This window comes from Cibotium barometz, chromosome 10 (assembly GCF_041138505.1).
Source record: "Cibotium barometz isolate CiBa-2024 chromosome 10, ASM4113850v1, whole genome shotgun sequence".
In the NCBI taxonomy this organism is placed as follows: domain Eukaryota; kingdom Viridiplantae; phylum Streptophyta; class Polypodiopsida; order Cyatheales; family Cibotiaceae; genus Cibotium; species Cibotium barometz.
The window spans coordinates 23,212,656-23,238,456 of NC_141055.1; the positions used below are offsets into that span (position 1 = coordinate 23,212,656).

Sequence of the window (25,801 nt, forward strand, 5' to 3'; positions counted from 1 at the left end):
GATCAAAGGAGATGATATGTACGGATTTAGAAATCTGTACTTGTGACACCCCCCACTTTGGGCTACTTGGGATAGTAGGTGTGTGGACAGGCCCACACGGGAGTGGACAGCAGGCTGATGGGCAGACAGCATCACCTGTGGGCGGTGGGCAGGGCATGTTGTCCATTGGGAGGCAAGATGGGCAGCATATGTGTGAGAAAGATGGGCAAAGCTTCAATTCTCAACCTTAGTATGTGTAGACAATTCAACATGAGTAAAAGCAAGTCGCAAAGCGTTTGACCTGCAGCCCGATCATTATTGAAGCATGGCTTGCATGCTTGGGGCTTATAAGAGCTGTCCCCAGTCCAAATCTTTTTCATTCTTGCCATTGAAGCCTTAGCACTAACATCTCCTCTCCTTCAGATTGTGGGCAGCCAAAGTGCGTGCGTGCAACTAATTATCAGCAGCAAGTTTCCTGCCCTGCTTAGCCAACATTTTCCTGCAGATGGAGGTTCTGGTGCAGTTTGGCTTGACTCTGGAGACTTTGTTTAGTAGAGATCTGAGTTTCTCTGAGTTTTGGCCTTGAGCCATTTGCCAGGCCTTGTAAATAAAGATTCTACTTAGCAATGTAGTAGAGCACAGTAGTTTAGATATCTGTCTTGCTTGTGTTTCTTGTCCAAATCTTCCGATGTTCTTTAATCTCTCGTAAGTTTCATTTGAGATAGATAGCCCTGACAGTAGTGGAATCAGGACTAAACTAAAAGTCAAAGTATAACCAACAAAAGAAAAGAAGGAAAAATTATTTGTAAAAAGGCATCACAAGAAGCATGTCCTTTAACGAAGTAAAAACACTTTCATTAGTTTGAGATCCAATGAGAATCTGAGGCTTGTATATACATGAGCTCTTATATAGTTAGTAAAATCTTTCGAGCATGCATTCCCCTCAGAGAAGACTCAAGAGAGAAGCTTATGTTATTTTTTTTCCCAAAAGGGTGTTGAGGTTTGAACTCACCGCCTTTTTACTAGGATGGCTCTTAAGCTATCCACAAGCCTGCTGACAAGGTATAGGTTTTAAACCTTTGGTGACTAAGAATCAAAATTTCTTGTTCCAGATGCTTGTGGATGATATAGGTGATGTGACTGTTACAAATGATGGAGCTACAATTCTTAGGTTGCTGGAAGTGGAACACCCGGCTGCAAAGGTGGTATACCTTTCAAATGTTCTTCTACAGGGTAATGAAAATTTGCCTTCGTTGTAATATGTTAACATGTTTTCATGTGTAGGTTCTTGTGGAACTAGCAGAACTTCAAGATCGGGAGGTTGGAGATGGAACAACCTCTGTGGTCATAATAGCGGCAGAGCTATTAAAGGTTTATTATTGAGTTCTCTGCCTAACATGAGTGCCTAGGTTGCTTTGTCCTATTAATCTTATCAATGTAAAACTGCTCAATGGTCTCTTATATAAGATTTTTCTTTTCTTCCAGAGAGCAAATGTCCTAGTTCAAAACAAGATACATCCAACATCTATTATTAGTGGATATAGAGTAAGCATTACCACCCTTCGCCAAAACATGTGATTTCCAGAGTAAATGAGAGAGAAAAAGAGAGTTCACATGCTTGCTTATGCAGTCAAGTCAGGTGGGAGGGTATGGGGACTATCTAGTGCATTTTTTGTAGAGTTTGACAGAATAGTGGTTGATGGTTAGATAGAAGAGTGGTGTATGTGTTGACAATGTTCTTCCATGTTACATGGCTTGTAATGACGGGATTTGCCTATGGCCTAAGGTAGTTATGTAAGGTGAGACCTAGAGGGCTTGCCGATGTGTGAGCAATTGGCCAGGTTTTGGGTGCTAGGCCCAATTAAATGTGAAATTGCCTAGGGGTTAGGCCAAGGCATTTATTAAGAGGTTCCTTGGAGTGGTGGAAAGACTAAGCGAGTGCCATGCTCCTCCCTATGTAGGCCACCATGGTATTCTACCCACCATGGAGATGATTGAGAGATACTTCTTTTGGCCTTCCATGAGGCGAGATATTAGACAGTGTCACACCTGTCAGAAGGTGAAGTTTGATCGGCAAAAGGCTTCTGGCTTACTTCAGCCTTTGCCTATTCCTAGTGAGCCATGGGAAAGCATTACAATGGACTTTACCATGGATTTGCCTAGGACATCCTATGGGAATGATGCTTTATGGACGATTGTCGACTGGTTTAGTAAGCAAGCTCACTTTATTCTAGTGAGGAAGACCATTAAAGCTGAACATATGGTTTGTGCCTTTCTTGCACATGTCTTTAAGCATCATGGAATGCCGAAGTCTATTGTTGGGGATAGAGATCCTAGGACGACGAGCTTATTTTGGGGAGCTCTTTTCGACAATATGAGAACTAAGCTGAATTTCTCTTTGGCCTATCATCCTAAAATTGATGGGCAAAGCGAAGTAGTGCATGCAGGCTTGCAACTGTGTTTGATTTGCTTAAAAGTTACGTAGCATATCAAGAGACTTTATGGGAAAAGTATTTGTCCCTGGTAGAGTTTGCATACGATAACACGGTGCATTCCTCCTACTGGCAAAGCCCCTTTTGACATCATTTACGGTAAGGTGGTTGTACCACCCATTCTCAGGTTGTAAAGATGAGATCTTTGTTGCGGATGAGTATGTTTGAGATTTGGAAGATGCTTACATGAAGGTGCGGACATCCATTGCTAAGTCTTAGAAAAACATAAGAAGGCTACTAGCAAACATAGAAAACATCTAGATCTTTAGGAAGGTGATTGGGTTTTGCTTTGTTTTGAAAAAGCGAGACATAGGAAGAGACCTCGCAAAGAGAGAGCTTGCCCAAAGCTTTCTAGCAGGTATTATGGACCATTCACAATCACTGAGAAGATCAATGAGGTCTCTTTTCGTTTGGCATTACTGGATCATTGGAGGATCCATAATGCGTTTCATGGTAGTCTCTTGAAGAAACATGTGGGATTGGAGCCAAGGGAACCGGATATGGAAGATCCGCCTGAGGTGGATAAGCTCCAAGAGATTTACAACCTAAGCATATAGTATTTCACAAAGAGAAGCAGCTTCTAGGAGGACGTATGCAGAGACGATCTCTTGTGAAGTTTCAAAATTATCCCGCTATCGATGCAAAATGGTTGGATGAGGTTTACTTCAAGGATTATCTAGAGATTCTTGAAGCATGCTTGGAGGATTTTCAGTTGAGGACAATTGTTTAGTGTCAGAATGCACAACGGAAATGAAGACAACTGCTGTAGAGAGCAAAACCTAGATGAGAGAGGGAGAGAGAAGCTGTGTAACTTTGCTCTATATACAAAAGAAAATCCCAAATATGATACAAGACAGTGTGGGAGGGCCAGGGCCATTTTATTGTTAGAAGTCATCTCCTGTCTATTTTTATACACCAGGGCCTTTGTTGTGGGTGTGCCTGCCCTTATGAGGTGTTTTCTCATTTTTCCCCACTCTCCGTATTTTTTCCCCTTTTTTCCATGGTGCGGATGGATGCCACATGTTGGCAGGAGCCCCTGGTGCTGGCCGACTGCACCTCATGTGCTCCTGGTGGCTGGCCGACTGCCTATGATGTAGTCATGGAGGTTTTGATCCTGGCCGACCTGTTTTGTACAGTTGTGGAGATATTTTCTGCCAGCCAACTTACTTTATGCAATTGTGGAGAGCCCTCAAGCGCTGGCCGACTGCATCCATGGGGCATATAAATAGGCCCCATGTTCCTCACCATTTTCTCATTCAGTTTTGTACGGGATCTTGTGTATAGAGAAGAGTTTACACGCCTATCACTCAGTGTTTCTTGTGCTGTCTATTTTCTGCACTCTACTTGCTCTTGTGGACCCAAGTTTGGTTATCATTTCCGTTGTGTATTTTGACATGGTATCAGAGCCCTAGGCTCTTGATAGATCTTGGGAGTTTTCTGAGCAAGAGGGGGATAGTTAAGTTGTTGATTGGTGGACTGTTTTGGACTGTTCGGGAAGAGAAATTGCAAGAGTAAGGCAGGCTAAGGTGCTAGACAGCCACTTGCAGGTTTAGAGTTTTTTTTCCCACCCACCCATCCTTTTTGAGTTTAATCCCCGCGACGGCAGATTTGTTAGAGATGGCTGAGAAGCACGTGAAGATCCCGACTCTCCCCACGTTCCCTGTGGACCTTCAGTTGGACGGGAACACTTACGGCATCTGGACGGTTATGATGGAGTCTGTACTGGAGTCATATGACCTTGCTGATTTCATCGTCATCGGGGTTCCACAGCCTGAAGCAGAGGAAGGGAAGGTACTGTCGATCCGAAAGGACCGGGAGGCTCAGACACAGATGTGGGATCATGTCAACGCCAGGGTCCGTTCGTTTATCTTTCTCAACTGCACACTGCAGGTAATCAATCATGTAAAGCATATGATGCTGGCCAGAGGTATATGGCAGCATTTGGCCTCTCTTTACAACAGGGTATCGCCCATGAAGAGGATTTCCTTGGAAGTACATGTAGAAAATATGAAAGCAAGAGCAAAACTAGAAATGAAACAAGAACAAATGAAAGACAAAGAGTTACCTTGAGATGAGTGTAGACAAGACACAAGATTGATACATTCATTGATGTGACACCTACAATTTATAGGTGAGAAGTACAAGATTGAGTAGACTCACTTATGGGATAAATGTAGAGGTGCCACATGGCACTAGACTCAAGACACAAAGACTGAACTGAAACTAGACTAGAGAAATAGTACACCTAGTGTGCACTTATTTCCAACACCCTCCTTAAGTGGACACTAGGAGGAAGACAAAAAGACAAGACTATAACATGACAAAAGATAAGACCAAGACAGAGAGACTAGACAAGGATTGAGAGACAAGCTAGAAGACAAGATGGACAAGACTAGAAGACAGACATAAAGACTGATAGACTGAGAGACAAGGCATGAGAGACAAAAGATCCTGAGACACCCCTCCTCAAGTGATATCCTCATATGGGTCCACAAGGATAGGGACAAGATGGATCTAAAACAAGACACAGTCAGATTGATAGACAGATAGACAGACAACAGATAAACAGACAGACAAGACTAGATAGACAGAAGACTGACTGTAGACAAACAGATGGACCTTGAAGACATCCCCTCCTCAAGGGCAATCTCTGCCTCTTGGGTAGGGACAAGAGAGAGGTCAAAAAGCATAATGAGTAAGACACTAGAACCCCTTGACCTACATCATCGGTGGTCAAAGTGGTAGACAAGAAAGGTGAAGTAATTAGAAAGCCCATTCCTCATCATGTGAGGAATGAACAGCAAGATCTGCTGATGTAGATGCTGCAGCCACATGGGCTGAGGTAGATGTAGGGGCTGATGTAGAGGTTTTAGAGTAGCAGTCCTTTTCCCGGTGATTATCACGGCCACAAATGGTGCATGGATGAGCCTTGAAGCAGTCCTTCTCCATATGATTAGTTTTTCCACAATGGGTGCAAGGCTTTCTTACCTTAGAACCTCCTTTCTTTGCTAAAAATGCAGTGTCAGTTACCTTTTGTTGTTTTGTTCTTTCCTCTTCTTGGAGAGCATTGATGATACCTTCAAGAGTAGGATTATTGTGATACTTGAAGGTAGTGACAAGAGTAGCATAGGTGTCAGGTAAGCTTTTGAGAAGCACAACAATAGCAATATCTTCGGAGATGAGGGACTTCACTGATGCAAGCTGAACCATAAGACTGCGAAAATAATTGACATGAGAGGCTATAGTAGCTCCCTCCTGCATATATAGATCAAAGAATGAGATCATAAGTGCAATCTTAGAATTTTTAGAGCGGGGTCCAAAAAGGGTATCCAAAGTGATCCATGCTCGAGAAGCAGACTGTATGTCGGAGATGTGATGAATGTAATCATCTCCAAGACCGAGCAAGATGATAGCATAGGCTTTGTCATTCTTGGCAGTGGGAGCATAAGTGATAACTTGCTCAATGTCGGAATCTTCGGGAGCAGCATGGTGAACAACATCCCAAAGACTTTCTTTCATAAGATGGCACTTGATTTTGATTTGCCAAGTATGAAAGTTGGACCCATTGAATTTGTCGATAGACATGAGAGAATGAGTAGAAGAGGCCATGTGGGAAGGTCTTACCTCTTGCTAAAATGCAAGGGCAGTGTCTATTCCCTTACAAGATTGCAGAAATGAATGAAAGAAGAGATCCAAACTGTTTTTAGAAGCCGGCTCTCTCACCACTTGTCAAGGCCATAGCATTTGACAGCCCATCAAAGCATGAGGAACTAGCAGTTTGCAGATATGAGGATAAGAAAAGGACTGACCAGCAAACTGAAGGAGACAATGCACAGTACCTTGTAGACTCTTCAAGAGGAAGCGATGGCAGAACTGAATGCAGCAAATAGCTCGTTAGGAGGAAAGTCGATCTGCAGCTGCCTTGAGATGATGCGCACCCTTGAGTCGATGAAGAAGGCAGCCAAAGGAGAGCTGCAACAGTACGACGGGCAGCAGCAGCTCCAAGCGAGAGAGCAGTAGCAGCTTCACGAAAACGAGAGGAGTACGCAGCAGCTACTGGAAATCAGAGTGGCGCAGGGCGGACAGCAAAAAACTGGCGGACAGAAGGTTCAGGCCGGCGCAGTCTGGGCAGAATGTGAATGGGCTGGTCCTACAAGCTGAGCACAGCCAGGGAGATGGTGGCCTGAAGCTATGGCGGGCAATATAGGGCAGGAGCAGCCTGCTCTGATACCATGTAGAAAATATGAAAGCAAGAGCAAAACTAGAAATGAAACAAGAACAAATGAAAGACAAAGAGGTACCTTGAGATGAGTGTAGACAAGACACAAGATTGATACATTCATTGATGTGACACCTACAATTTATAGGTGAGAAGTACAAGATTGAGTAGACTCACTTATGGGATAAATGTAGAGGTGCCACATGGCACTAGACTCAAGACACAAAGACTGAACTGAAACTAGACTAGAGAAATAGTACACCTAGTGTGCACTTATTTCCAACAGTACAGATGCGGGTTATGAGCCCTGCAAAGTCGTCGACGATGCGAGAGCATATTAACAAGCTGCAGGAAGTTCTTTAGGTTGGGAAGGAGATATCGTCAGAGGACATGACCATAATGTTGCTGTCACACTTGCCCTCTCAGTACTCAGCATTTTACTCATCTTTGATTACCAGTGGCATGCTCAGCACCATCACGTGGGAGGAGCTTGTGGCCATGGTCCTGGACCAGGAGGAACGATTCACGAACCCTTCTCAGGGTGGAGGTTCGGAGGCCTTAACTGGCCAACGGTCGAAAGGCCGTAACACGGGCAAAGGGAAGGCTTCGTCGGAGAAGTCTTCTGAGAAGAAGTCCGTTACTGACGGCGAGAAACTAAAGGCAGAGAGGACCTGTAATGATTGTGGCGAGAAAGGCCACTATTGGAGGCAGTGTCCCAAGTGAAAGACCGAGAAGGGCAAAGATTCCTCAGCAGCAATCATGAAGACTCTGGCTTTTGTGCACCTGGAGGTGGTGGACACCGATGTTTTATTTTCTTCAAGTAGGGAGGAGATTGGAGGACTCTCCGCAACGGATACTCGGGAGTGGATTCTAGATAGTGGTGCTTCCAGGCACATGACTCCTTCCCGTTCCAGTTTACAGGATCTTTGTAGGTTTTCTGGTCACATTCTTACTGGGGATACATCCACTATCCCAGTTCATAGTGAGGGCAGGATGGAGATAGTTCCCGATGGCAGAGGGGGAAGCATTCCCTCCCAGGTGTTGTATGTTCCGTCACTTGGTTTTCATTTGTTGTCAGTGCATCAGGTTTGCAAGACTGGCGTACGGGTGGAGTTTGATGAGCACTTTGTTGCTCTCCCGGACAAAGCAACAGGCCAGGTAGTTTGGGAAGGCGGAGTGGAGAATGGAGTTTACAAGCTTTCAGCACTCTCTCTCCCAGGTCCTCAGGTTTGTGATGAGTGGCAGTCTGCTACTAATGGCCACTTAAGTGTGGATACGCTGCAGGTGCAGGCTTTCCGTGACCAGATGGTGGATAGCTTGCCAGTAGAAGGCAGTAGTTGGCAGGAACTCTCTAGTACTGATGTTGGTAGTTCTTGTGTTCGTCAGTCAGAGGAAATTGAACAGGTAACTTATGCTCTGATGTCTCGTAGTATTCGGGACAAAGAAACTCTTGTAGATGAGGATATTCTTGCCACGGGGACCTTTCGGAAAGCCAAGCAGGTGGTAGTTGATTACTTGGAGAAGGAGGTGGTTTCTCCAGGCTTTGTGGTTTCGGATTCAGAGGAGGTGGTTGACAGGTTTCAGAAGGCCTTGCGTGGTCTTCAGGAGGTTTCCAGGACTTGGTTTTGCACCGTAACAGTTGTTGATCCTTGTGAGGAGTGTGATGCCTCTTTGACTCAGAAGCAGAATGGTTCATTGATCTGGTTGATGGACACCAGATTGGACGGGAGCTTACTGATGAGGCAGTTGAGCTCATGGTTGCGGATGACTCTTTGGGAGGCAAGATTGCGTTTCCTGTGGTTTCTGCGGCATGCAAAGGATCATGGACTCTTTTACACAGGAGGGGGATTGTTGGATGGAGTCCGACTTCACGGTTGGAGTGACTCAGTTTGGGGAGGAGATCCGGACACGAGGAGATCTACTTCAGGCCCAGGAGCAGTTTTACGGAGCAGTAAGAGGCAGTCATCTTTTGCCTTGTCGAGGACACAGGCAGAGTACCGGGCTGCTTGTGATGCTGCTTGTGAGGTGGTGAGGATACAGAGGTTGCATTGCAGGTTTGGGCTTCCACTGGAGGAACCCATGGTCATCCAGAGGCACTTTGTTCGTGAACAGATCGTTGCTGATGACATCTTGCTAGAGTTCTGTTCGACGGAGGACAGTACGGTGGATATCTTCACGAAGTCGCTATCCCAGGATTTGCTCAGGCGCGGCACCCCAGCTCCCTGTGGTTGGTTTCACAGCCAGGAGCTAAGAGGGGTTGTTAGAAGTCATCTCCTGTCTATTTTTGTACACCAGGGCCTTTGTTGTGGGTGTGCCCGCCCTTATGAGGTGTTTTCTCATTTTTCCCCACTCTTCGTATTTTTTCCCTTTTTTCCCCATTTTTCCATGGTGCGGATGGATGCCACATGTTGGCAGGAGCCCCTGGTGGTGCTGGCCGACTGCACCTCATGTGCTCCTGGTGGTTGGCCGACTGCCTATGATGCAATCATGGAGGTTTTGATGCTGGCCGACCTGTTTTGTACAGTCGTGGAGATATTTTTTGCTAGCCGACTTGCTTTATGCAGTCGTGGAGAGCCCTCAAGCGCTGGCTGACTGCATCCATGGGGCATATAAATAGGCCCCATGTTCCTCACCATTTTCTCATTCAGTTTTGTACGGGATCTTGTGTATAGAGAAGAGTTTACACGCCTATCACTCAGTGTTTCTTGTGCTGTCTATTTTCTGCAGTCTACTTGCTCTTGTGGACCCAAGTTTGGTTATCATTTCCGTTGTGTATTTTGACATTTATATGGCCCCAGGCTGCTGGTTGGCCAACCCAAAAACAGCCGACAGCAACATAGATGCTCACGACCAACAACAGATGCTCACGACTAGGTAAAGAACCAGTCGGCTAGGTAAACATCAGAATAGGTCGGGTACATAAAATCAGTCGGCCAGCATTTGATACAGCCGACAGCCAGGAGCAGTCCTCCCACACCCAAAAAAAAAAGGGAAAATACTATGGAGAATGAGGAAAAATGGGGGAACACCTAAAATGGGTGGGCACACCCAATAGAGGCCCTAGTGTAAGGTATAGATAGGAGATGATTGCTAACACCCCCTCTCAGCTCTTGGATGTTGAATCAACCTCGGTGAGCTAGAGTGCTGTCGGAGCATAGTCTGAGGTAGAGACTTCGTGAAGAGGTCCACCGCATTGTCCTCCGTCGAATAATAAACAAGCAAGATGTCACCTGTTAAAATCTTCTCATGAACAAAGTGATATTGTATCCCTATGTGCTTGGTCCGGACATGGAAGACCAAGTTCCGAGCAATAGCAATACAGCTCTGGTTATTGCACTGGATGACTGTGGGCTCCTTCTGTGGAAACCCAATCTAGCCAAGCAACCTCCGTAGCCACACAACCTCGCAAGCAACACCACAAGCAGCCCGGTACTCTGCCTCTGTAGACGACAAGGCAATAGTTGGTTGCCTCTTGCTGCTCCATGAAACAACTCTTGAGCCGAGGATAAATCTGTAGCCTGATGTAGATCTCCTCGTGTCTGGATCTCCTCCCCAATTTGAGTCACTTCAGCCTTGGAGTCAGACTCCGTCCTTCGTTTCCCCTCCAGTGTCGTAGAAGAGTTCAAGATCCTTCGTACCCTACAGATACTGCAAGATTCGCAATCCTGCGTCCTAGTGAGTCTTCAAAGGCATTTGCATGAACGAGCTCAACAGTCCCACAGGAAAGCTCAAGTCCAATTTGGTGTTCAGCAACCAGATCATTGAACCAACCAACTTCCGATACAGAGAGGCATCAACCGGCTCACAAGGATCATTCATTGTAAGCTTTGTGTTTGGATCCATCGGTGACGTGGACAGGCTTGCAATGGTCCATCCCAAAGGTCTCAAGCAACTCATGAACATACCGCTGTTGAGAGACAAAGAACCCCCTTTGGGTCTGCCAGATCTCCAATCCCAAGAAGAAGTGGAGTAAGCCTAAGTCGGTCACAAACTCCTTTGACAAGGCAGCTTTCGTCATTGCTGTGTGCTCCACATGACCACCAGTGAGAATGAGGTCATCCATATAAAGGATGATCAACGTGACCAAACCGCGTTCCCGAAAGAGATACAAGTTGGGATCTGCAACTGATTTCTGAAATCCAGTCCATAGAAAGAAGGAATCAATCTTCTGATTCCAAGCCTTGGGAGCCGGCTTAAGACCATACAAGGCCTTCCGCAACCTGTAAACCATCCCCTTCGATCCTGGAACCTCAAAGCTTGGAGGTTGCTCAACGTACACCTCCTCCTGCAAGTCATCATTAAGGAACGCGGATTTTACATCCATCTGATATATATAGGCCATCGCTGAGAAGAGGCAAGGGCAAGAACGGTCCAAATCGTGGTCATCCTCGTTGTCGTTGCAAAGGTATCCTCGCAGTTGATGCCAGGCCACTGAGCATAACCCTTAGCCACAAGCCTGTTTTTGTGTTTGTTCGATGAAGACTTCCCTTTGCCCCTATTGTTGTTGTTGTTACGGCCTTTCGACCGCTGGCTAGTCAAGGTCTCAGAACCTCCGCCCTGTGGAGGGTTCGTAAAATGCTCTTCCATAGGCACAAGCTCCTCCCATGTGATGGTGTTGAGCTTGCCATTGGTGATCAAAGAGGAGTAAAATGCTGAGTATTGAGAGGGCAAATGAGACAACATGATGATGGCCATGTCCTCTTAAGATATCTCCTTCCCAGCGTGAAGAACCTCTTGCTGAAGAGCCTGCAACTTGTTGATGTGCTCCCGCATCGTCGAAGACTTTGTAGGATTCATCACTTGCATCTGCACTTCCAAGGAGATCTGCTTCATGGGTGATACCCTCCTGCCTTACAGAGAAGCCAAATGTTGCCAAATCAAGGTCACCGCGAAACGTTTCACTATCGAAACGAAACGATTTATTTTGGAACAAAACGTTTCAACACCAAGTAGGTGGACAATGAAACGTTGGACCGAAACGATCATAACATAAAATGTGAAGGTACTGGCCAATAGTTATACGATGATATTAGCATATTTATCATCATTAAACAAAGAAGACATACAAAAGAGAAGAGAAAAGAACAAATAGGATGAAAGAAGGAAAGAGGAAGAGTTATAAAAGCTAAAAAGCACACAAAATCACGACCTTTTTTCCAAAATGAAACGATATGGTTTCAATGTGCATATGAAACGTTTCAACACTGAAACGTGAAACGAGTTTCAAAGCCACCGAAACGAGTTTCATGGTGACCATGTGCCAAATCCCTCTGGCCAACGTCATATGCTTTATATGATTAATCACTTGTGGTGTGCAATTAAAGAAGATGAAAGAACGCACATGGGCATTGACACGATCCCACAACTGTGCCTGAGCCTCCTGTTCTTTCCTAGTAGAGGGTAACAACTCCCCGTCCTCCAACTCCGGCCGTGGAACACTAACCACAATGAAATCAGCCAAGTCATAAGACTCTAAGACAGACTCCATCATTACCTTCCATATGCTGTAGTTGTTCCCATCTGACTGTTGATCCACTGGGAATGTGGGGAGTGTAGGGATCTTCACGTGCTTCTCAGCCATCTCAAGCAAGTCAGCCATTTCAAGGGTTCACAAGGTCTTGTGAAGGGAGGGTGAAGAAGAGGCTGCAAATAGTATGCAAGGTGGCTGTCCGACGGTGATGGCCGCCTTCTACCTGATCTCCAATCAGCACCACAAATTAACAAACCCTCGAGGTCCCACTGTCTCCAAGCTTCCCACCTGGGGCTTTGATACCATGTAAGAATGCACAGTGGAAATGAAGACAACTGCAGTAGAGAGCAAAACATAGATGAGAGAGGGAGAGAGAAGCTGTGTAACTCTGCTCTATATACGCAAGAAAATCCCAAATATGATACAAGACAGTGTGGGAGGGCTAGGGCCATTTTATATGTCCCCAGGCTGCTGGTCGGCCAGCCCATAAACAGCTGACAGCAGCATAGATGCTCACGACCAGCAACAGATGCTCACGACCAGGTAAAGAACCAGTCGGCCAGGTAAACATCAGTCTGCCAGAATTGCAGAATAGGTCGGGTAGCATAAAATCAGTCGGCCAGCATCTGATACAGCTGACAGCCAGGAGCAGTCCTCCCACACCCAGGAAAAATGGGAAAATACTATGGAGAATGAGGAAAAATGGGGGAACACCTAAAATGGGTGGGCACACCCACAACAGAGGCCCTGGTGTAATGTACAGATAGGAGATGACTGCTAACATTTAGAAGCCTGGGGGATGTCACCATTTTGGTTTAGCCCTTGATTATGTGGAATGATTTTGATTATGATAATAAAAGTTATTTACTGGCCAATTACTTTCTATTGGCATGTGTACACTAGTGGACTTAGATGGTGTCTTCACACGAGTGTAGGTGTGTTAACACTAGTAGGCTGAGACGGTGTGTTCACTGGAGCCTAAGTGTTTGTTTACACTAGTGGGTTCAGACACTGTTTGCACCAGAACCTAGGTGTAGCACTGTAGTTGTTGGCAAGGCAGATCAAGCTGCAGAGTCTACAGGATTTGTGCCAAGTATTTGTACAAGTGTTGTGAACGGTGATTCCTTGCATGTGTGTCTCGCACTTGTATGTGTTCGTGACATTGGATATATGTGTGTGTGCATGCGTATGTTTTTGGTGCTTGCTTGACATGTGTATATGTCATCTTTAGGAGCCGGGGATGCCTGGAACTATGCAACCTCAGGGTGTGTGCGTATGAACTGTCTTTTGACGTAGCTATGTGTTGTCTTGGACAGGGAAACCCTCTTTACTTATGTATAAATAGTAGAAAAAGCCTTGTATTCCCACTTTCCGGGCAACACAGGTGGGCACTTAAATCTAAAAGGCCGCCCATGTCGGTCCCATAGAGCATGGGCACCCATCTAGGTATTTTTAAAGATTAAAACCTTAGTTTTGTGAAGGCTTAAGGGGGGAGGCTATTTCTAATAAAAGAAAAGCATTCAATAGCTTTTATCTCCCTAAAAGATCTAGGTTACTTTTATTTTTCTAATTAAAGCACTTCATGGAGGCCCCTTTTTAATAAAAGCACTTCATATATATTTGGAGGCCCTTTTTTGGGAAGAAGCATGAGCGCCCATATATTTCTCTCTCTCTTCTCTCTGTCTCTGTCTCTGTCTCTCTTCATCGTGAACATAAAAAGGGAAGGGCTCAGCTTTCAGCAGGCGGTACAGCACCCAGCCGTTGTCATCATCATCCCTATGCTACTGTACTTTGCTGGCATCATCTTTTAGCGCATGTGAGCCGGTTTGCTGCCCCGAAGTACTGCTGGACTGTGCCCCTCTGTTGCCCCCTTTACTAGTGCTAAACCAGGCTGTACAGCCATGTCACCAGCTATACAGCACAAACATCATCTACATCATCGGCTGAGTTAGTGGGTGCATGGAGACTTTTCCGAGAGTTTTTGATTCGTGTGAAGATTTCAGGGTTTAGCTTTAATACTTGGCTGTCCCTTGGCTGCTGAGGAATGTGTTGGAACTTGGAACTTTGGAGATTTAGAAGGCTTGAAAGTCGACGTGGCTCGTTGGTTTTCAGGTATGTTTTATCACATAGTCCCATGAGCCTCTTTGCTTGGTATGATGATGCAAGTGCGTGATCCAGTAAGGCCACTATGGATGGGCTGCGTGTGGCACAAGGGTGGAATGGACCACCTTGCTTGACATCGAGAGCTTGGGCATGGACATGACATCATCTACTCCATGGAGAGATGGGGAGTGTGATCAGGAAAGTGTAGACTTCCCGGAGCCACTGTTTGATATCTTCTTTTCACCGTTATGTGAAAATTTGGCCATCTCTTAAGGATGCCCCAACGCTTGTACTGTATTCTCTCGTGTAATAGATATTACCAAAGGGAGGGGCCGGCCGTTTTGGCTCAGTGTGGTGTCTTATGTTTCATTTCTGAGGCCGTTCTGGCTCAGTGTGGTGTCTTATGTTTCAGTGTGGTTGTCATGTGAAGGAATGAATGATGATAGAAGATGTGTGAAAGCTTGATTGGGTGAGCAACAATTTCTCTGTAGTCTCTAGAATGGTGAAGTTTGTCACCAAGAGGCCCAAAGTTTTGAGTATGTTTAGAGCCAATAGTGATCTTGAGCTCTTAGAGCCATCCAAAATCCACTTTGCCTACATGTTCATTGTGGTGGACATAGTTGTTTGTGTTTGTCGCATTCGCGCATTCGCGCATTCGCATATGAGTTTGCAAAGTTTGCTAAAGAATGCTTCAACCTCGGAAAGAGTTGCATTCGTGACGCTATAATGTATGCATAAAATCATGAAACTTATGATTAGATTACTAGTGAATGAGGAACAAAGAGGTACCATTGCACAAATTGAGATCTACAACTTTGAGTCTTCACCAATACAAGAAACTTGAAAGTTGAAAGTTGAAACAAGCGAACATCTTAGGCTGCAGCTTGGGTGCAATAGATAGTAGAAACAAAAAACATCTACGATGGAAACAAATGGAGCATCTGAACAATTAGCTGAAAGCATAAAAGAGTGAAAAAAGGTAGAGGCCAGTGGCCACTAAAAAAGACAGAGACTATCAATGATCATTCTTCATCCTCCTCGTTAGAGGAAGATGAATTGTCCTCGTCATTGGTCTCTTGTTGCTCTTCAATGGAAGATCCTTCTGCATGCCATCACCTCAAGTTTCTCATAGCCTCTAGCCTTGAGTTTGCATATGAAACGAAGATTAGTGTGTATGTACACCAACTTCTGAGTGTTTGAGGGCTTCAACCTGTTCCTTTTTTTGGTATGTATGAGAGAAGGTGCTCGAGTTTCTCTCACATGGTGAAGCTGTACTCCCTTGAGAAAGTATGCGAATGGCAAGTTGCTGCAATTTAGGTGTGCTTGCACCATGGGACTCCCACCACTTCACTCCTTCATGCATTCTAGTCTCATCCAATGCAAGAGGCCGAGAAAAAGTACCGTTTTTTGATCTGTAATCATCCAACTCATCAGTCAAGTCTCCTTGTGCTTTTACGTCTCCACCTCTACAACGCTCTATAACAGTCATCCAACCATTGTGCACCTCTGCATCCGACTCTTGTCCCTTTCCTCTCCAAATAGGATGCAATACATAACCTGCAACATGTAAAGGAGAATGCATCATATCCCAACGACCAACACAAAGCTGTTTGACCTCTTTCAATATTTTATCATCAACACCATCCATACTCTCTAATTTCTCCACCATGCGATTTGTGAGCTCATAAACCAGTCCCATGGTTGCTCCCTCCCTATCAGCCATGCGAAGAATCTTTAAAATGGGAGCCATCTGCTTCACAATGAGCTTTGCATTTTGCCAGAAAGTAGCATTATATATAGTGTTTGTAATCTCGTGGCCTCTATCAGTTTTTATAGGCTTTGCATTAATCCACTCATCAGACACTGCCATCTTTCTCAAGCCATTGTACACCCTCTCATCAAGAAGGTTTGCAAGTACTATGAATGTGTATGCAAATCGTGTATCTGCTGGCTTCAAAAGCTCCTTCTTGCGATAGGTTCGGAACATAGCCAAAAGTGTTGGCTTTCTAGTTATGAACTTCAGAATCTTTTTTCTTGCTTCTAGCACAAGAGCAATCCAACTCAAGCTTCCAATATCCTCAAACAACAAATCCAAGCAATGACATGTGCAACGAGTATAGAATATGTGGGGCCAGTCTGCTTCTATGAGCTCTCTAGCACGCACACAGTTGGAGGCATTATCCATGCACACCTGGACAACACGTGCATGTCCAACATCAAGAATTGTATCTTTAAGAATACCAAAGATGAATTCACGTGACTTGTATTCACCACTTGCATCAATAGCTTTCAAACACACACTGCCATAGATAGAAGATGCAAGCACATTAATTATTGGCCTCTTCTTGACATCAAACCATCCATCACACACAATTGTACATCCATATCTTGACCATTTCTCTCTCACCCCAAGCAAATCTTTGTCAATGCATTTGCCTTCATCTCTGAGCTCCTTCACGCGTAGAGCGTTATATGTAGGTGGCATGTAAGTTGGTTCTACTTTCCCAATGGCTTTAACCATATCAATAAAGTAAGGACTTTGCACCTTGCAAAAAGGAATATCCTCAGCATAAAAAAATCGTCTCACAACAACTGTTGCATTCTTTCTTGCTTGAATTTGCCATGATTCAGCAAGCTTTCCTTGCAGTTGAGTAGGTTTGGAGACCCTCGGTCTCTTAGTTGATACATTTACAGCACTGCTTGCATTGGAAGAGCCACATATGTTTGAAGGAGAACTTGCAGATGCGGTTGCTTCTCCCAAATCCCCCACTTGTGCATCAATGTCAGTAAACCCATCTTTAGGCATTGCACCCACATGCAACTTCTTTCATACATCTTTTGCACTCTGCGGAGAACTTGGGCATTTATCAACACCATGACCAGCAATGCATAAGATGTGTGCTGGAGGATGAGCTACTCATATATCGGAACAACAACCACATGTTTGGACGGGCAACAACAAAACTAAGAGACACACGGTTGGAGTGTGTGTCTTGGTGGGAGAAATATGGCATTGGTACTCCAAACTTGGTAGGTTAGTAGTAATAAGTACCAAGAATATTGACAGTCCAATGTGAATTGTGAATGGTGATCATAGCTTTTATAGTTCTATTCAATGATGAAACTTGTTGATTTTTATTTGCAGAGATGCATTGCCATGAGTGTTCTCTTACAAGGCTATAGTTAATGACCTTGTGAGGGAAACTGGAGTACATGGGTACTTTTCCACACAAAGAAGAGGAACAAGCTCTCAATTGCATAATTAGAGAGGCTTGTATTCTGCCATTGCAACTTGCAATCGATAGAGCAGAAAGGCAACTCCTTCGAGCCTTCCCAAGTCAATACATTGATATCACAAAGTGCAAGGAGATTCTCGACATCCCTGAGGAGGAGAGAGCCATCTATTCCATGTTGTATGAGGAGATGACAACTCCATCTCATGGTACACGATCCTAGACACAAGATGGTACCAATGCGACATTGGCAGATCATGAGGGTGAGGCTTTTGAGGACTCAGCCAGTGGTACTGAGAGTGAGGATATTCATATGAAGAGGATGTTGAGGATGATGAGTCTTGAACTCTCTAGTTATTTAGCTATATAGTAAAGCCATGTGGTATGTACTTTTTTGAGATTATCTGGATTCAGTCACTAGTGAAACTTTGTTTTATGAGTAATGAGTCATCATTGTCTATTTATATTAGGATGTTTTTTGGCCTTTTTGTTAAGTGAAGTATAAGACTCTTGGTTCCCTATGGATGCTAGAGATTGAAATCTATATGATGATTGATAATTGATTATTGATGAATATGGGTGTTTTTTAGCATTGTATCGTCTTTTACATTGAATTCTCATGTTTTCAAGTATTGTGCCTCCAAGAATGGACCAAGGCCTAAATACACAATTTTATGTAAATTCTATATTAAAAAAAATATATTTTTTGTAATTTTTATATGGAATATTTTTTTGGCGCTTCAAAAACATATGAAAATCCTAAAACATTTCTCAAACTCGTTTTAAATAAGGCGTCTGGTAACTATGCCCATGCCATCCGCATGTCATACTCTACCACTTGCACTCCGTGTTGATACTTTAACCACACAACTTGGAGGAGAGGTAGGCTCAAGTCCACTCTATCTCTTGCACTCTGTGTTGGTACTCTAACCACACACCTTGGAGGAGAGGTGGACTCAAGTGTGTAACATAATGTGAGAATCACTCACATGTATAGATATCTTGGTGCTCCATAAACATTTCTGCCACATTTTGACCATAAATAGTTTTTTAGGTGTTTCGGCCGCCAATAGAAATCCATAGAAAAATCCTTGATGCATTCCATGAATCCATTAAAGGGAGCCATAAATCCATATGATAATCATGTATTATTGTATACTATAGATGCCAGGCTTTTCAACCTTTGAAAATGTTTTCGTGAAACAACTCAAGGCAAACAATTCACCCTTCTCCTTGTGTACACATACAAGGGTAAGCACGTATCCAAAATGCATATTTGCTAAACACAAAACAAACAAGAATGGAAAAGTACCGATCTCTTGTTTGTCAAGTTCATCATGAGTCCAGAAGAGATTGCTGTGGGCTTCGATAGAATAACCCAAATACTAGTAAATAGGTCTAGGCACAAAAGTGAAGGCTGCGCCTCCAAAATAGATTACACGAACTCATATATCCATAAGCCAGTCATTCTTTTGCGCATGCTCATGATGCATGTTTGCTTCCATAAGTGGACAGGCTTGCAGTGTTTAACTACACTAATAGCCAATGTGTATACCCCGATAGGATCGTCTTCACATGAGCGTGAAAGAGGCAAAGCTTTGATACCAATGTAACTCCATGTTGGGAGGCATGGGTTTCATAAAACACTTGACCGTGAATGCAATTAAACACTGGAATTGGCCACAACCTTTAACATATGCCACTTAATTCCACAAAAATTGTAAAAAAGAGATGTGCACATCTAACACCACATAGAGGCCGGAATGGACCGACCACCCCCTTGGAGTATTTTATTACCCAAGGAGAAAAATATCGTGTACAAGCTTTGAGAGCCTTTCTCGCCCCATATAAGATGCTAGATTTTCTATATACATCCATCATTCGACCATACACACGAGCTCAAAAAAAGAAGCCCCAAAATATGAATGTGCGTAAACCACCTCTTCCCATGAGGTACTGATCTTCCACATGACCACGGGTCTTCAAGATGCCATTTGTCACTATGTGATAGAAAACCCAGTTGAAGTATATAATACTTCCACACATAAATCCAAAACACCAATGCAATACAACTCGGGCAATTGTAAAACCGGTAAAGAACAATCTAGGCAGCTTTAGGCACTATCCCAGGCACTATGAACAAGTCGGACAGGTTGCAGTAGCACCACTGGCAACCAAAACATGTCGAGGCAGCACCATAGGAACATAAAAACCCGTTTTGTTCTCTCGAGAAACGACACGAAACGTTTCTGGCACGAAATGTTTCAAAACAAAACGAAACCTGCCCATCGAAAGGGTGTTTCGCCCAAATGTAAAGTGAGGTTAAAAAAAAAGGGCGGAAGGTTTTTTTTTGCAAATGCGTTTTTTGCCGTCATTTCTGTCCTTGTTTGCTGCCCATTTGCAACTTCACGCATCCGATGCTTCTTCTCGGCCGCAACCTGTTGCTCCGCCTCTTCTCCTCGTCCACTCCTCCTTTTCGCTTCTTCACTTCTTCTCCTGCATGCCTCCTCTTTCCTCCTTCTCTTTTCCTCTTTCTCTCTTCTCCTCCACGGTCCACCCCTCCTCTTTCCTCCTCCTCTTTTCTCCTTCTCTTTCTCTCCTTTTCTTGTCTTCCAAGTTTCTCTCCTTTTCTTCTCACCTCCTTCCCTTTTCTTCTCACCTCCCTCTTCCCTTCCAACTTGTTTCTTTCGTCCTCTCTTCCTCTCCTTTCTTGCCCAAATTTTGAAAATACCAAAAAACCTACTCCCAAAATCATGAATTTCATATCCACTAGTCCCAAAAAATGTATCTTCATCTTTCTGTTGGCTATGTTATAAATTTGGTATGTGTATATAAGAAGTGTCATTTCGAAACCTTTGCGTTTCGTCCAAAACAGACGAAACGAAACCTTCAAAACGATGAAACGACGAAACGTTTCATGTTACTATGGGCAACACCAATACAATTGGTATAGTAGGTACAGAATCTGGAACAATAGGTACTTGGGTTGCTTCAACAATTGGTACAGTAGGTACAATGGCGGTACACTAGGTACAAAGGTTGGTAAAGTATAATGGTTGGTATAGCAAGTATAGTTGCTTGTACAGTGGGTAAAGTGGCAGTACAATAAGTGCAATGGTTGGTATGATAGGTACAATGGTAGTACAAAAGATACATTGGTTGGTATAGCAAGTACAATGGCTAGTACAATAGGTAGATTGATTGGTACATCAATTACAATGGTTGGTACATCAAATACATTGGCAAATACAATTGAAATAGCAAGAATACTGCCTTAGAAAAGTTAGAGAGGTAGAGTATTATTTTTCAGAGGAAAGTGAAGTAGTGTAGAGACTCTCCAAAGAGTGTTGTAGACAAGAATGCGAGCAACCAACATGGCAGAGACTTGTTTGCAGTAAGATAGCTTGCGCAAAGAAAGAGGGAGGGCTCCAGTTTATAGATTTGGGTTCTCCTGAGCTAGAATGGCAATATAAAGCTATAATGATAAGTGTGGAGGTGAGGTGACAAGTGTGAGGCCACTTGTCTCACTTTGACTCACTGTTGTGCCACATGTCCCAATTTAACAGATGACTTCCATCCATAAAGTTCATCTTTAAGAATATCTCAATTCTTACAGCTTTTATCAAAGGTACTTTGGCAAGTCCCCCCATATGGATGTAATGACGCGAACAAAATTTCGATTGGGGGTTGTCCCAAAATAGTAACCCTTGTAGATTTTAGGAGTCTGCTCCTTTGAATTCCACCTTATTAGAAATGTATGTGAGCACCATGTAGAAACTGTTAGAAGTCATCTCCTGTCTTTCTGTAGACACCAGGGCCTTTGTTGTGGGTGTGCCCGCCCTTGTAGGTGTTTTCTCATTTTTTCTCACTTCCCGTATTTTTTTTTTCGTATTTTTTCCTATTTTCTTGTGGCTTGGGTGGCAGCCCCGTGGTGGAAGGACACCTGAAGCTGGCCGACTGCATTTGGACATGCTGGTGATGGCTGGTTTTGTTGCTTCAGGTCCACGACCTCCCCGATGAGCTGGCCGACACCGTGCTGTGCTGGCCGACTGGTGCTCATGGCTGGTCGTGGAGGTTCAGGCCCTGTTGCGGCTGCCCTACAGCAGGCCGACTGCTATTTGGGGGCCATATAAAATGGCCCCACAGCCCCTTGTCACAGTTGTATCATTCCGGGATCTTCTTTGTGTATATAGAGCAGAGTTGCACGTCTCTATCTCTCTCCCAGCCCCTACACGGCAGGGAATTACTCTCCAGAGAGCAGAGACACTTAGAGCCCGCAGGAGACAGAGGACACCTGGCTTTCGGACACCACGCCTATACCAGAGAGAGATGACAGAGATCAGAGCTCAGTTTCACAGAGAGGGTGCGGAGCGACTGGCTCGCTTCAGAGCACACCCAGGCATGTTCTTCAGGGAGCTGTGGACACCCCCTTCATTGATGTATACCATTTTATACCCCCAGTATGGTACAGGATGGAGCTAGCTAGGTTGCATATCATGATTGTATACTCCATGCATATAGCTTTGCATTTCTCCTAGTAGTAGAGCTCCATCCCCTGCACACCCAGATTCAGCTTTTTTTTGTTCAGTACTTTTTCATTTTGTTGGGATGACAGAGGATACCCCATACAGGTACTCCGATTTGTCTCATAGGCCGAGTTCGGTCTTTTGGAAGACGTTAATAAAATCTTTCTTTCTTTCTTTCTTTCTCTCTCTCTCTCTTGTGCTGTTGTTTTCTGCATTGCGTTTGCTCATGTTCCCAGATCTGGTCATCATCTCTGCTGCGCATTCTGACATGGTATCAGAGCCATAGGCTCTTGATAGTTCTTGGGATTTGTGTGAGCAAGAGGGGGACTGTTGTGTTGCTGATTGGTGGACCGTTAGGGACTATTTGGGAAGAGGAGAAGCAAGAGGACGGCGGGCTGATTTGCTGGACAGCCACTTGCAGGTGTAAGTTCTTCTTTGTTCCCACCCACCCACATTTTTTTCAAAGTACATCCCTGCAATGGCAGATCTGTTAGAGATGGCCGAGAGGCATGTGAAGATCCCGACACTCCCCACGTTCCCGGTAGACTGTTTATTGGATGGGAACAACTACGGCATATGGAAGGTTATGATGGAATCTGTTCTGGAGTCTTACGACCTCGCTGATTTCGTCGTTGTGGGGTTCCACGGCCGGAAGTAGAGGAAGGGGAGTTACCGTCGATCCGAAAGGACCGGGAGGCACAGGCACAGATGTGGGATCATGTCAACGCCAGGGTCCGTTCGTTTATCTTCCTCAATTGCACACCGCAGGTAATCAATCATGTAAAGCATATGACGCTGGCCAGAGGTATATGGCAGCATTTGGCTTCTCTTTACAACAGGGTATCGCCCATGAAGAGGATTTCCTTGGAAGTACAGATGCGGGTTATGAGCCCTGCAAAGTCGTGGACGATGCAAGAGCATATTAACAAGCTGCAGGCTCTTTAGCAGGAAGTTCTTCAGGCTGGGAAGGAGATATCGTCAGAGGACATGTCCATAACGTTGCTGTCACACTTGCCCTCTCAGTACTCAGCATTTTACATGTCTTTGATTACCAGTGGCAGGCTCAGCACCATCACGTGGGAGGAGCTTGTGCCCATGGTCTTGGACCAGGAGGAACAATTCACGAACCCTCCTCAGGGTGGAGGTTTGGAGGCCTTAACTGGCCAACGGTCAAAAGGCCGTAACACGGGTGAAGGGAAGGCTTCATCGGAGAAGTCTTCTGAGAAGAAGTCCGTTACTGACCTCGAGAAACTAAAGGCAGAGAGGACCTGTAATGATTGTGGCGAGAAGGGCTACTATTGGAGGCAGTGTCCCAAGCGGAAGACCGAGAAAGGTGAAGATTCCTCAGCATTAATCATGAAGACTTCGGCTTTTGTGCACTTGGAGGTGATGGACACCGATGTTTCATTTTCTTCAAGTAGGGAGGAGGTTGGAGGATTCTCCGCAACGGATTCTCGGGAGTGGATTCTAGACAGTGGTGCTTCCAGGCACATGACTCCTTCTTGTTCAGATTTACAGGATCTCTGCAGGTATTCTGGTCAAATTCTTACTGGGGATACATCCACTATCCGAGTTCACAGTGAGGGCAGGATGGAGATAGTTCCCGATGGTAGAGGGGGGAAACATTCCTCCCAGGTGTTGTATGTTCTGTCACTTGGTTTTTATCTGTTGTCAGTGCATCAGGTTTGCAAGACTGGCATATGGGTGGAGTTTGATGAGCATTTTGTTGCTCTCCGGGACAAAGCAACAGGCCAGGTGGTTTGGGAAGGCAGAGTGGAGAATGGAGTTTACAAGCTTTCAGCACTTTCTCTCCCAGGTCCTCAGGTTTGTGATGAGTGGCAGTCTGGTAATGGCCACTTAAGAGTGGATATGCTGCAGGTGCAGGCTTTCCGGGACCAGATGGTGGATAGCTTGCCAGTTGATGGTAGCAGTTGGCAGGAACTTTCCAGTACTGATGTTGGTAGTTCTTGTGTTCATCAGTCAGAGGAAATTGAACAGGTAACTTATGCTCTGCTGTCTCATAGTATTCGGGACAAAGAAACTCCTATAGATGAGGATGTTCTTTCCACGGGGACCTTTCGAAAAGCCAGGCAGGTGGTAGTTGATTACTTGCAGAAGGAGGTGCATTCTCTAGGCTTTGTGGTTCCGGATTCAAAGGGGTGGTTGACAGGTTTCAAAAGGCCTTGTGTGGTCTTCAGCAGGTTTCCAGGACTAGGCTTTGCACCGAACATGTGTTGATCCTTGTGAGCAGTGTGATGCCTCTTTGACTCGGAAGCAGAATGGTTCATTGATCTGGTTGATGGACACCAGATTGGACGGGAGCTTTTTGATGAGGCAGTTGAGCTCATGGTTGCAGATGACTCTTTGGGAGGCAGGATTGCGTATCTTGTGGTTTCTGCGGCACACGAAGGATCATGGGCTCTTTTACAGGGGAGGGGGATTGATTGATGGAGTCCGACTCCACGGATGGAGTGACTCAATTTGGGGAGGAGATCCGGACACGAGGAGATCTACTTGAGGCCCAGGAGTAGTTTTATGGAGCAGTAAGAGGCAGTCATCTTTTGCCTTGTCGTTGACAGAGGTAGAGTCCCGGGCTGCTTGTGATGCTGCTTGTGAGGTGGTGAGGATGCAGAGGTTGCATTGCAGGATTGGGCTTCCACTGGAGGAACCCATGGTCTTCCAGAGGCACTTTGTTTGTGAATAGATCGTTGCTGATGACATCCTGCTAGAGTTCTGTTCGACGGAGGACAGTACGGTGGACCTCTTCACAAAGTCGCTATCTCAGGATTTGCTCAGGTGGCACCCCAGCTCCCTGTGGTTGGTTTCACAGCCAGGAGCTGAGAGGGGGTGTTAGAAGTCATCTCATGTCTTTCTGTAGACACTAGGGCCTTTGTTGTGGGTGTGCCCGCCCTTGTAGGTGTTTTCTCATTTTTCCTCACTCCCAGTATTTTTTCCCCCCATTTTTCCCTATTTTTCGGTGGCTTGGGTGGCTTCCCCGTGGTGGAAGGAGGACACTTGAAGCTGGTCGACTGCATTTGGACATGCTGGTCATGGCTGGTTTTGTTGCTTCAGGTCCACGACCTCCCAGATGAGCTGGCCGACACCCTGCTGCTGGGCGAGTGGTGCTCATGGCTGGTCGTGGAGGTTCAGGCCCTGTCGGCTGCCCTACAGCAGGCCGACTGCTGTTTGGGGGCCATATAAAATGGCCCCACAGCCCCTTGTCACAGTTGTATCATTCCGGGATCTTCTTTGTGTATATAGAGCAAAGTTACACGCTTCTATCTCTCTCTCTCTCTCTCTCTCTTTTGTGCTGTTGTTTTCTGCATTGCGTTTGCTCTTGTGTTCCCAGATCTGGTCATCATCTCCGCTGTGCATTCTGATAGAAACATGTTTCAAATGTTAGATCTCTCCCAAATCCTTGGGAGCTCGCCATACATGCTTTCCAATGCCCATTTCTGTGTCCAAGACACCATCTCGGGCACCTAGACTAAGCTTTAGGCGCTCGATTTTTTGTACCCATTCTCAAAGCTTGTACAATAATGCATATTTGGGCGTCCCTAAATCCACTAGACCCCTTTTTACATTGGATTTTGGAAATGTCCAAGCTAATGAGAGAGAGAGAGAGAGAGAGAGAGAGAGAGAGAGAGAGAGAGATTATTAATGCCTATTAAAGACCTGAAGGGTCTATGAGACCAAAAGGATGTTATATATTATCCATGTGTAGACGGGATGTCAGAACAAAAAAAAGGAAAAGACAAGGCCTACATAGTAGGTTCCTT

General features: G+C 45.0%; 1 protein-coding gene across 2 annotated transcripts in view; it reads left to right on the forward strand.

The window, feature by feature from the left end:
• LOC147634677 (T-complex protein 1 subunit alpha-like) overlaps positions 1-25,801 on the forward strand; it is a 63,464-nt gene that overhangs the window by 22,965 nt on the left and 14,698 nt on the right. The window contains exons 3-5 of one of the 2 annotated variants that reach the window (XM_086803816.1): positions 1,092-1,181; positions 1,264-1,350; positions 1,465-1,524. The exons of the other annotated variant lie outside the window; for it this stretch is intronic. Of the exons in view, the coding sequence (XP_086659942.1) occupies positions 1,092-1,181; positions 1,264-1,350; positions 1,465-1,524 (237 nt within the window). The remainder of the gene's footprint in view (positions 1-1,091; positions 1,182-1,263; positions 1,351-1,464; positions 1,525-25,801) is intronic. 2 annotated transcript variants of the gene reach the window in all.